At 41.6% G+C, this 12,627-nt stretch overlaps 1 protein-coding gene across 12 annotated transcripts in view; it reads right to left on the bottom strand.

Annotated features, from left to right (window-relative positions):
* Nucleotides 1–12,627, bottom strand: part of Tenm4 (teneurin transmembrane protein 4) — an 805,909-nt gene that overhangs the window by 24,409 nt on the left and 768,873 nt on the right. For all 12 annotated transcript variants that reach the window (XM_070034906.1, XM_070034904.1, XM_070034908.1 and 9 more), the window contains one exon: nucleotides 1,834–2,006. In XM_070034906.1, the coding sequence (XP_069891007.1) occupies nucleotides 1,834–2,006 (173 nt within the window). The remainder of the gene's footprint in view (nucleotides 1–1,833; nucleotides 2,007–12,627) is intronic.

Genomic DNA, 12,627 nt, shown 5'->3' with positions numbered 1-12,627 from the left:
TCTGGTATCTGTCTAAGTAAGGATGCAGTTTTCAGGGAAAGTCCTCACGGAGTCTTTCTTGCTTGAATGATGTCAAATCGGCTGCCTTCCCTTCCTCCCCCCCTTCATTTTCCCACATTTCCTCCCTTATACGCACATTGAAGTCTGCCTCAATGCCACTATGTATTATTCGCTGGCAATCTGTGTTTTACTTCCTTTGAAGAGCAAAAAAGGCTGCATCAATTTATCTTTTAAAGCTGCTCCTCGCTGAATCCAACTCTGTCCATTACTGTTGACTTTGGATGGACTGGTACCTGCATAAGGCCTGTCTTACCTGCTCCCATTTCACTTGCGTTGTGACTTCCCAAGGCCGTGGCTCATTAGTAGCTACTTCTTAGTACCTCCCATTGCTCAGACTTAAGAGGAAACCTAAAGAGCTTTTCACAGACTCTACTCAGATGCTTCTGGGTTGGGACATCTAAGCCCAGTAGGCAGAAGGACAAGCAGACTGGCCCAGGTATCAAAGGGGAAGACAGGTATCAGGTTTCCTAAATTCCAGATGTGCTTTTCCTTTTCTTATCTCAATTTCTCCTAAATTAGAATGTGCCTTACAATCTGTATATGCATTTTGAACAATGTGATCTCTTCCCCTTCGGCCTGAAAAATCTTAATGATTACATTGGTGGTACATTTTCAAATTAAGGAGTGTGGCACTTTTGAATTGAAAAAGTTATCCAAATATAAAAAAAGGCAGCATTGACCTTTGAGAAGAATACTCAAAGCAGGTTTAGCAGTATGGAGTGGATGAATAAAGGATTTCTGTTTTGGTGGTTGTTGTATTTTTCTCTTCTTGTACTAGAGTTTGAATTCAGGGCCTGGGTGCTGTCCCTTAGCTTTTTCACTCAAGGGTAACATTCTACCACTTAACCAACAGCTCTACTTCTGGTTTTTTTGCTAGTTAATTCGAGATAAGAGTCTCATGAATTTTTTTGCATAGGTTGGCTTCAAACTGTGATCCTCAGTTCTCAGCCTTCTGAGTAGCTAGTATTGTAGGCATGGGCCACCAGTGTCTAGCTAGAATTATTTTTCTTTGTTCCAGTAGTGGAGCTTGAACTCAGGGCCTTGTGCTATTGCTCTGACCTAGAGCTCCTTTTATTACTTAGTGTCACAGCTTACAAGAGGTCAGAGAGTCACTGGATGGTAGGAAGAGGTTTGGCAGGTCTAACAGTGATGGATGCTTTCCTTTCATGCATATTAAATCCAATGAAGCTAAAGTTCTACCCTAAGTCTTCACATTCCATGAGAACACTTAAGGCACACAAGTCACAGTGTGATTTCATCACTGATTTATTTACCAGAAGCTAAAACCCAGCCTGTAGTAGGGATGACTTGATGGGTGCAGAGAAGGGTCTCTTTTCTGTGGAATCCTGATAGAGGAACAAATTTCGTATGGGCTTAGGGAAGGGATTTTCTATGACCAAATCCTTTTCATAATTAGGTGTAATTATTCTTGTCCTTTGTCCTCACCTGCACCAGTGTGAGCCGGGAAGTCTTTTAATCTGGGAGTCATTAGAACAGCAGAATGGTGAGGTCACCTGGATTTAGCAGCTAATGGATTCTCTCCCCTTTGTTCTGATGATAATGGGGTGGGCCAATGAAATAATATGCTGAAGCTTCTGAGAGAATTTATAAGGCTTTGGCTCGTGTGTTTTGCAAATTAGGTGGCAATACAGGGAGAAACCAGTCAGTAATTCTTTCCTGCTCTTGGTTAGGCCCTGTAGTAGCTTGTTTCCAAAGGACAGTACCCTTTCCCACCTGTGTGTCTCAAGATCCCCAGGCCCCCACCTGGCTTACCTTGCAGCAATGTGTAGAAGGCACCAGAGGCAGACAGGTTGGTGGTTATGGTGACATCATCCTTGCTGGAGGTCTCTACCTGGACATGCACTGAGCTGTCTGTGTCACTTCGGAAACTGCTCACTTGTCCAGTAGGGAAGGTCACATTCGTCAGGCGGCCAAAGCTGTCATACCTGGAATCCAAGGGATGGCACTGAGTCCCAGAAATACTGGCATGTTCTACCTCATGCCACAGTTTTGCAAACTCGGTTTCTCTTTGAGGTTAGATGGCCCTGACTCCCCTAGATCCTTGCTTAGGGCTTGGCATATAGTTCCCTGGATCTGACCTCTACCTACTGATACAGAGAAACAATTTACCTTTCTGGGTCTTCCCTGTCTAATCCACACAGTGGTGAGGATAATTGTGCCTTGTCCAGGAGCCTGTGAAGATTCTGGGGGAAGTCCTTGCTTTATTCTAGAATGCTTCTCCTGAATTGTGATAGGGATATAACTACTGTGTCTCTGCACACAGAGTACTCCAGGTCAGGACAAGTCTGTGGAGTCAGAGCACCAGGCTGTAAATCTGGAGTCAGACCACTTGGATTCTGGCCTCGGCCAGCACTGTGTTCTTTGGGGGGTGGGGGTGGGGGTGGAGGGGTGGGGGGGAATGGGGTTGGGGATGGCTCTCAGCACAGCCCTATTTCAGTATTGGGAATGGCATAGAAAAAGACAGGAAAGAAATGAATTGGTGGCTCATGTCTCTAATTCTAGCTACTCAGTAGGCTGCAATCTGAGGACTGTGGTTCAAAAGCAGCCTAGGTAGGAAAGCCCACAAGCCTCTTATCTCCAATTAATCACCAGAAAGCCAGAAGTGGAGGTGTAACTCAAATAGTAGAACACTAACCTTGAACAAAACAAAACCTCAGAGACAATGCCCAGGCTCTGAATTCAAACCCCAGGACTGGAGGGAGGGGGAGGAAATAAATAAATGACTTCAGAAATTAATGAATGCAAGGTTGAGTGTGCAAGGCCTTTTTTTCTATTCTGTAGGAGAGGAGAGGTCATGATTGATTCACACGCTACCTTCTGCAGACAGAAGGTAGACAGAGCTGGGCAAGAGTGTCTGTTGAATGCACAAATGCAGAAGCAACTGCTTTCCCTAAATGATACTTTAACAATCTCCTGAGGTGTTTCCCCAGAGTGTTAGTCTCCAAGACAGCAAGAGGCTTTGTATCAAGGCAGACAATTGTAATTATTATCGAAGGTAGCCTATAATGCATAATTAAGTTGAGCCTGAAGAAAATATAAAGAAATGGCCCCGTGCCTTCCAGATTCGGTTTTCATTTTATACTAGATGGACCCAAACCAGTAATTTCTATTTCTCACATTTTCCATTAGAAAGACTGAATGTCTTAATTAAATGAACATCAAATAGAACAACCAATCTCATAAAAATTTTGTCATCTATTCATTCTTTTTAGAATCTTCTAGAGCTTGAGAAATGCCCCTAGGTCTCTGTTCTGCTTGATCAGTACCTGTGATGATCCATCGCGTTCCTTCTAACTCTGGACCCTGAGTGCTTCTGCCCCCTGGGTCACCTTTGCACAGAACTTTCTGTTATGCTGAGAACTGCTCCAACAGGGTGTAGAGACCTGCAGGGAGCATGTATCTACACTTTCTACACTCAAGTGACTACATCAAGCCCAGTCTCATGGCCGGTGACATTGGGATATTGATTTAGTTATGATTGTTGTGATAACCTTAATTACAGACATGCACACAGCATTGGCATGCTTTCTCACTGTGAGAAATGGAAGGAATGATAGGTATGGGAAGGTCTTTAGAGCCACATGGTCTAAGCTTTGAATCCTGACTCTACACTTGCTGGCAAAGGGCTCCTGAGAACAGCACTCAATTCTGTTTTCCTCCTAACCTTCAATGAGAGTATTTCAGGTTCCACAGCACAACCTCTTCTAAATGATGAAAAATAACACTTCCCAGGTAGATCTCGAAAAGGGAGATGATGTATTTACAATGAATGTGAACTTCCCAGCTGGGCTCTTGGGATCCTAGGGAACTGTCCTCAGTGGACTGCCAATTCCCTCAGGCAAAAGAGTTTAACTGGTCACTGCTTTATGTCCAGAACTTAGATCACCAGGTACTTAAGAGATGTTTAATCAGATGAATGAAGGTTAGCTGAGTGAGTGACCTGACTTCTTCCTGACGTTCTAACTTCTTCACCATTGCCTCTGTACTTTCTGGGATTCACTGTACCTGCATCTGTTCCCCACATATGCCATGATCAATCTATGCTTAGGATTGAACACAAAACGACCCTTTGCAGGGAAATCTCTTCCCTCTAGTGCCGGCATGGCCAGTTCCTTTCAGTATTCATACTTCATTTCCAAGGCTATCACTTCAGGGAGGCCTTCCCTGACCACCTATTTCTAAAGTTGGCAGATCTCATTTCTATCCCATTATTTTACTCAATTCTTTTCATTATACCTTCTATCTTGTTTGTTTACCTGTTGTCTGTCTCCTCCTATTTAGTAACTAACCTCCATGAGGACAGGGACTTTGTTGATATTCTCAGTGTCTAGAGGAGTAACCACCATGTAGAAGGTACTCAATAATGTTCACTGAATGAATGAATATGTAAGTAAGTATCATGTATTTTGGGATGATAGAGAGCAACCAAGATTTTCATTTGCTTTACCCTCCCTAACTCTAGACGAGGAAGGAAAAGCTCACTAATATTCACTAAGCACCCTTTAAGCACCAAACATCATATTCATAATTATCTTTTAGGGCAGAGAATATTACTATCACTTTGCAAATGCTGATAATGAGCCTCAAAAAGACTAGGCACCTTGTCTAAAATCACGTAGCTAGTAGAAGAATATATATATATATATATTCAAAATCAAGATCTGTCTAAACTAAAAGAATGTGTGCTTGAGGGTGAATAGTTTCAAAATACATTGCAACTATGTATGATGACATAAGGCATCTCAGTGGAGCAGTTGATCAAAGGGAATAGGAGGTGGAGAAAGACAAGCAGTAGAATTATTGTGATTCAAACATTATATATGTATGTCTGAAATACCACATAGAACCCCTTGTGCAATTAGTACTCACTAAAAAATAACCAATGACAGAGAAGTAAAGAAGGCTTTGCTGGGGCAGGGGCAGGGTCAGCCGGAGGAGAGGGTGAACAGAGAGGGTGAATGAGGATGAATATGGTCACAGTAGTTTCTTTATATATGAGATACAACAATGAGAGCTATCGAACTTGTTTTAGAAGTGGGGTATGAAAGTGAGTGATAGAGGAGGTGAGGTTGTATGAAATGTCACAATGAAATTTCCCCTTGTACAACTAAAGTATAGCCATTAACATTTTTAAATAACATAACAAAAAGAATGTTTTCTTTCATCCGGATCTCCACTAAAAGAAAATGATGCTGTTTTAAATCAAAACCTTTGTAGTCATCCCTGTGTTAAAGGAAAAGCTGTATTCAGAAGTCTCTAGTGGGTCAAGAAGACTGACAGTTTCTCTCCAAGACGCTCTGCCTGGCTATGGCTGAAGTTGACTTTGTAGCGCTGCCAAGCCCGCATTGCGGGGGAGGATAGAGACGGCCAGATGATTGGCTTTCCATTATTTCCTTCCACTGACTTCTCTTCACTCTGCTTTTGCCAAGCATCTTTGGAGCAGAGTGAAAGAAAAAACACATAAAAGATTCATCTGGTTGCTGTGAACTTGGCTCTTGGAAGAGAACGGCTAAAGGGTACCTTCCCACACGGGGAGGTTTTCTTCCTCACACTTGCTACTGCATCCCAAGCCACTCACTCTGTGTAGCTAGTGAGGAAAATGTCAGAATGGCCTCTCTGATGCTAAACTTTTGTGGATCTTGACTTTTGGGTTGGAAAATAAAGATTCTATTTTTATGACTGTGATTGCTCCAAAGGACACCATCACCAACTAGGAGCTGGCCTCAGTGTCATCTGTGGATAAGGAGACTTCAAAGCTGTGCACACCAAGAGTTCCCTTGGCCCTGGGTCAGTGTGATGGATGACATCAACCTATCACTGACCACTCTAAAACACTGTCAGAGCCAGGGAACTTTCTGGTCTCTGTAGTCAGCTCCTGTACTTAAGCCAGGCATAGTGTTCCGGACTATGGTTCAAAGCCAACCTGGGCAGCAAAGTCCAGGAGACTCTTGTCTCTAAACCACCAAAAAGCCAGAAGTGTAACTGTGGCACAGGTGGGAGAGTGCTATCCTTGAGCACTCCTAGGCAGAGGACAGCACTCAGGCCCTGAGTTCAAGGCCCAGGACACACACACACACACACACACACACACACACACACACACACACACACACACACACACACACACACACACACACACACACACACACACACACACACACACACACACACACACACACACACACACACACACACCCAGTGCTTGCTGCCAACTTGCCATAAGATAGTCCCAGCTATGAACTCTAGGCTTCAGGATGAAAATAAGATCTATACTGGAGGGAGATTGCTTAGGATTCAGGTGAAGCTGAAATTGAATCCTTGCTTCTATCCCTGAAGTCAAATGTGTCAGAAACAGGCTTTGTGCTGGCAAGCTATTCGGTTTCCTCCCCAGAAGCCCTCCTGAAAAGTTGCCCTATCTCTGCAGCCTGCATTGCTAGGCATCAGTTTTGGCTTGCTCCATAGATACCGACAAGAAAATGGAGGTCAGGACAAGTGTTCCTTCACTCAGGCTTCAGTGCCACGCTCCCAAAGGCAGCTGTATCTATCATGATCATGACTTCAGTAACCATATCCTAATCTACCTCATCCAGCCTGAGGATTGGTAATGGCTGAGGCTGGTCACTGTCTTCAGTGCTTGGATGACCCCATGTCTATCATCATTCCTCTTAGTTCTGCTTTACCTCTAAAATATCTTCACCTGAAGGATATATTTTTGTTGAGTATCATATTTGAGTAAATAACTTTTTCTTTTCTTTTCTCTTTCTGTTCTTCTGTGGTCTATCTTGCATGGTTTCTGATGAGAAGTCTATTGTAATTCTTACCTTTGTTCCTCATAATATATCACTCCCCTCCCCCTCCTTTTTTTCGGGCTACTTTTTTTTCTTTGTATTCAATAGTTCAAATATGATAGGCCCAGAAATGTGCATTCCTTCTGCTTGATGTTTGTTTTTTGAGCTTTTTGGATCTGGGGACCATTATTAATTATAAATAATCCTTGGTCATTATTTCTTCAACACTTATTTTGCCTGATTTTTCTCTCTTCTTACAGAATGCCAGTTATATGCACATCAGATCATTTGATATTGTCCCCAAGTTTTTCCCTCCCCATTCAGGTACCTTTGCTTATTCATGACTGGCATTCCATTACTTGAACCACACCCCCAGTATTGCTTTATGCTGGTTATTATGGAGATAGAGTCTTGACAATTTTTCTGTCTGGGAAGCCCTCAAACCATGATCCTTCAGATTTCAGCCTCCTGAGTGGCTAGGATTACAGGGGTGAGTCACTGGCTGTCCTCCAGCTCTTGAATACCTTATGCTGCACTTGTCCTTATTTTCTCTTTGTGTTTTAGTTTGGGGAATGTCTTCTGATCTCTCTGTTTTCCTCAGCTGCGTCCTACTGTATTATCAGAAGCCACAGGCCCATCGAAGGCACTGTTCATCTCTATAACCATGTCTCTCATTTCTAGCATTTCTACTTGATTCTTTATGATTCCCATCTCTTTGCTGAAATTATCCATCTGATCTTACACAGTGTTCACCTTTTCCATTAGCGCTTTTAATATAATTACAGTTATTTAAAACTCCCTGAAAGGTGGTTTCAACATCTGTGTCATATCTGAATATGGTTCTGATGTGTGCTTTTTTTTTTTTTTTTTACTTTCTATGTTTGCTTTTTGCCCTTTTGTACATTCACTTGAAAATGTAACACCCTGGGTAGCACACATCATGGGAATGGCCATGACTTTCCTCCTGCTAGGACTTCAGTGAGATGGTGGAAGTCACCGTAGTTTGGGTTTAGGCTGGCACACAAATGTTCTGTTTCTAAGGTTAACCACAGAGCACTGAAGACTTTAGGCTCCTCCAGCAGCTTCTTGTGTTTAGGGGAAGAAACTGGCTTGACAAGTCTGAACCTGTGGCTCACACCTGAAATCCTAGTTCCTTGAGAGGCTGTTATTGGGAAGATCATGGTTCCAGGCTAGTGTGCGCAGAAAAGTTTGTGAGATCCTTTCTCAACTGATAGCTGGGCGCAGTGGGAGGTTGAGATTGGTAGAATTATAGTTCCAGGCCAGCCTAGGCAGAAAAATTCACAAGACATTGGCTCAAAAATAACCAATGCATGGCTCATGGCTATAATCCTAGTTCCTCAGGGGACAGATCTGAGGATCATGGTTCAAAGCCAACCTGCGCAGGAAAGAAAGCTCATGAGACTCTTCAATTAACCACTAAAAAGCCAGTAATGGAGTTGTGGTAAATGGTTGAGTGCTAGCCTTGTACAGAATAACTCAGGGGCAGTGCCCAGGCCCTGAGTTCAAGCCCCAGGAGCGGCACAAAACAAAACAAAAATAATCAGTGCAACTAGAGCCATGGCCTCAGTGCTACCAAAATAACCCCCTTCCCAAAACTAAAATACTAGAGAGTCTAGCTGAATAACTAAAGTAAAAAAGGGCATGCAGGAAGCATCAGGTCTTGAATTCAAAACCTTTGTACTATAAAAAATAAAACCCAAAAAACTAGAGAAGCTGGGTGCTCCTGCCTCCTAGTAAGTCAATTTTGAAATCAGCTTTATGCCATCAGGCCATTTTCTTAGCAACTAAATGCTACGTGACCAAGAGCCACATCTGCAAGCACTGATAGTCTCTCCCTGGAGCCAAGGCCTGCTTTGCAGATCCTTGGAGTGTTGTACCAGCTGACCTAGGGGCTGAGGGAAGTAAAATAACCTTGGCTCCCCACGCATGTGAACTTTTTAAGCCAATCTGCTCTGAAGTGTGTGATGCTTATGCTTGATTTATTATTTAATCTGTTAAAAGGATAAATAAAGCCAACTTAAACCTTGTCTCAGTAATAGTTCATGCCTCAAGCAAGTGACTGGGCTAAGTTTTTGGTTTTGTTTTGTATTAGAACATTTGGGTTTAAATCTACTCTGCTGCCTCTTGAAGCTAAAGGGAACAAATACACTATAGCAAATAGTTCACTGGCGAAATCTATACAGATTATTGTTAAAAAACAACTGAAAGATAAAATAACACCATACTTCCTTCTAGGGAATATCACTGTTGGAAAATACCTTTAATTTTAGTATGTATTTAGGTTTGTTTTGTTTTTCCTAGTAGGAAGGCTTGAACTCAGGGCTTACTTAAATCTTGCCCCCAGTTCTTTTTTCGTAATTAGTCTGTGTTCAAATAGGTTCTGGCTTTTGTCCCTACCAGCCTCAGACCAAGATTTTCCTTCCTCTACCTCCCAAGTAACTGGTATTATAACCATGGGCCTGGTCTGTTTTTTAAGAAAGTAGCTTTTATTGCCTGGATGGTTTTCAATGGTGATTTTCCTATCTCTGCCTTCTAAGAAGCTGGAATTACAGGTAAGAGCCACTTTGCCCTGCTGTCCATCCACATATTTACTTGTTCAGTTCTCAGAAAGTCAAAGAATGGAAGGGGATAAGAACTTTTTTCTGTTGGGTAGAGACTTAGGTCTGAAAGGCAGCCAGTGTTCCAGAGTCATATAGCTAGCATTCAGTTAAATAGATGTCTATTACTTGCTTTGTTCTTGGTCTGAGCAGAAACACTCTTCTTAAGCCATTTTCTAGCCCATTTTGAATATTCTTGGGACCTGACCTCTTTCCTGGTTCATACTTTTCATTTTTCAGACTGATAATTGATTTTGCTTCTCTTGTTTAACCTCTACCTGTATGAAAACCTCTGTCTTCTATTTTGGCTTTTTTATGTATAAACTCTTCCTGGGTAGTAATGTTCATGTTTAAGGAACATTTCTGTAAACTACTGGTATTCCACAGTATTTCTTGAAGTCATAGTAGCACCAGCTACCATGGAGCTTTCTGTATTTTATCTCATTGAAAGTTTGTACCTCAGGCTATCCCTATAAAATACTATTTTAATGTATATTATATCCATAGTCACAAAGAACATTGGAAACATAGCTAATATAGTTAGAAGAATATAGACTTGTAACATCTGACCATATAACCAGATGCTAAGCAAAATGAACCCCAAGACAGAGACACAAGAGATCTTATCTTTCTTCTTGTTATTTTTAATGTACTTATAATGTACTATGTGATTTCTTTTTGTTTCTTTGTATGTTCTTTCCCCATGGTACAACCTCTGTTGTCACTGTATTTGATTCTGGTGTCCTGCATCTTGTATATACATTTTTCTAATTTGGGGAGGGGAAGGGAAATAACAAAATGCTTAAATAAGGATACAGGTTGCCTCATTGTAACAATGAGATGTACAAGACACTATGTTGAAAACAAACTCTACAACTTGGGGAGGGGGCGTGCAGTTGGGGAGGTGGGGAGGGAAGGGAATGGCAGGGGAAAAAGAAAGGAGGAAGGAGGTAACAATGCTTGATAGGAAATGTATTTATTACCTTATTCATGTAACTGCAACCCCTCTGTACTGTATCCTTACACTAAAAACTAAATATTTAATAAAGCAAATAAATAAAGAAAGAAGAATATAGACTTGTCTTCTGGCCCTGCTGACCACCCAATGTGTGATTATCAGCTTGTTACATAATATCTTTATATCTAACTGTGTCTTACCTTCAAAGGTGAAAGAGAGGGATGACATTCCCACCACCTTGGGAATGATCTACTGTGAGACCCTTGTTAGTTTTTCTCTGAATTAAGCTTAGGACTTGTCCTTTACTTCACAAGCAAATTTTCCTTTTGATTTCAGGAATTTTATCTTTCATTTCTGGTATGGGTCAGCAAGGGTCAGTATTTCTGAGTTCTGTTATAAAGTAGATTCTTTTGAATTTTAAATGAAAAAAAAATTTTTTTGTACTGGGGATTGAATCCAGGACATTGCACTTGTTAGGCAAACACTTTGCCACTGAGCTACTTCCCAGCCCATAATGCAATCTTATAAGAAGCAATTCAAATAACTTTTCCTTCTTCATAAAGCATCAATTATGGCTGCATACTTCATCAAGGAAAGAGAGAAGGGGAAAAAGCGGGGGGGGGGAGAGAGAGATCCTTTCTGGATAGAAGAGGGGTTTTATATTTTAGAGGTGGTGGAGAGTGAGTGACAGAGGCACTGACCTGTAAGCATTCATTTTGGGACCTTGGGAACTAATTGAGTGAACAGATTTGTTCTGACAAAGAAACCCCAGTATTGGCTAAATAATGCATAAGAGATTTCCATTGGGCAATGAGGAAAATTGAATTATTTAGTGTATTTCCATTTCAATGAGTTAATCTAGATAATTGCTGTTTTCCTGGATCTTTGTCTTTTCTTTGCAATTAACAAGGTCTATGTTTGGAGAAAGGAATTTTGCTGGTGAACTTTGTACCAATTGCTGTGACATTAATGCTATTTTTTGGGTGTGAATTGTATGTACAAATCAATTACGGATCCTTTTCCTTTGTATTCTAGGACTCTGAGAAATTGATGGTTGATCTAGTTTGAGAAAAAAAAATGTAAGAGTTCAAGGACTTAACTTCATTTGGGATTAATGAACGCAGCAGGAGGCTGGGAAGGGCAGCTGAGCAGAACAGAAAGAATGAGAGCTCTGCCCTCAGACAGCAGCAGTGGGTCACTATCCTGGTTTTGTGGTATCTTCACTAAACAACTATGGTCAAATGAACTTCTCCAAGCCTCAGTTTCTGTTTCAATAAAACAAGAAATATCACCCATCCTCTCGAGGTGCTGGGAGGATTCGTGATATGCCACAGTTCCTAGCCCAGAGCTCATGTTCAACAAGACTAGTTCCTCCCCCAGCTCCTTCAGTCGTGTCTAATAGTGACATGTTCGGCTGTCTTCATTGTCTGGAACATTGCTATGATCTCAAAAAGAAGCTTTAAAGCCATGGATTGAAGAAGAGATGTCGCAAGGTCCTTTTCATTAAAATAGCTCATTGAGAAATGTTTCAGATACATGTGTATCATTTTGGGGAGGACTATAATAAGCCAAAGTGCTCCTCTGATAACACCACTTAAAACAGTGCAGGGAGGTAAGCCCCATGCCTGAAAGCAGTGACACAATAGCGCCATCCTGAGGAGGAGGCATTAGAACCATACCCCCTAGATAAAGGAATGAATTAAATGCAGAAAGAGAAAAGGGCTCTGTGTTCTCATCTCCCACTCTCTGGAAGCTATTTATGTCTCCAGAGCACATTAATATTTATAATCAGTGTTGTTCCTTGGCTCATTTAAAAAAAAGGTTCTGCCATATGCCATTGGCTCACATCTGTAATCCTAACTTCTCAAGAGGCTGAGATCTGAGGATTACAGTTTGAAGCCCGCCTGCAGGAAAGTCTGTGAGACTCTTACCTCTAACCATCACCTCCACTACCACCACCAAAAGGAATCTGGAAGTGGAGCTGTGGCTCAAGTGTTAGAGCATCATCCTTGAGAAAAAAGCTAGGCTCTGGCCCTGAGTTCAAACCTCAGTACCATCACAAAAAAGATGAAGAAAGTTTACATTATGTCTGTATATGTATAATGTGTCAAAGACAGAAAGCATATTGTGTATTGCATCAGAAGTACATCCAAAATGGTTAAAGCACAAAAAAATGTGAGCT

Source organism: Dipodomys merriami, unplaced genomic scaffold, assembly GCF_024711535.1.
Source record: "Dipodomys merriami isolate MVZ:Mamm:240054 unplaced genomic scaffold, mDipMer1.0.p SCAF_25, whole genome shotgun sequence".
NCBI classification, from domain to species: Eukaryota; Metazoa; Chordata; class Mammalia; order Rodentia; family Heteromyidae; genus Dipodomys; species Dipodomys merriami.
Note: the sequence above shows the minus strand (reverse complement) of the source record. Positions and strands in the feature narration are given on the sequence as shown.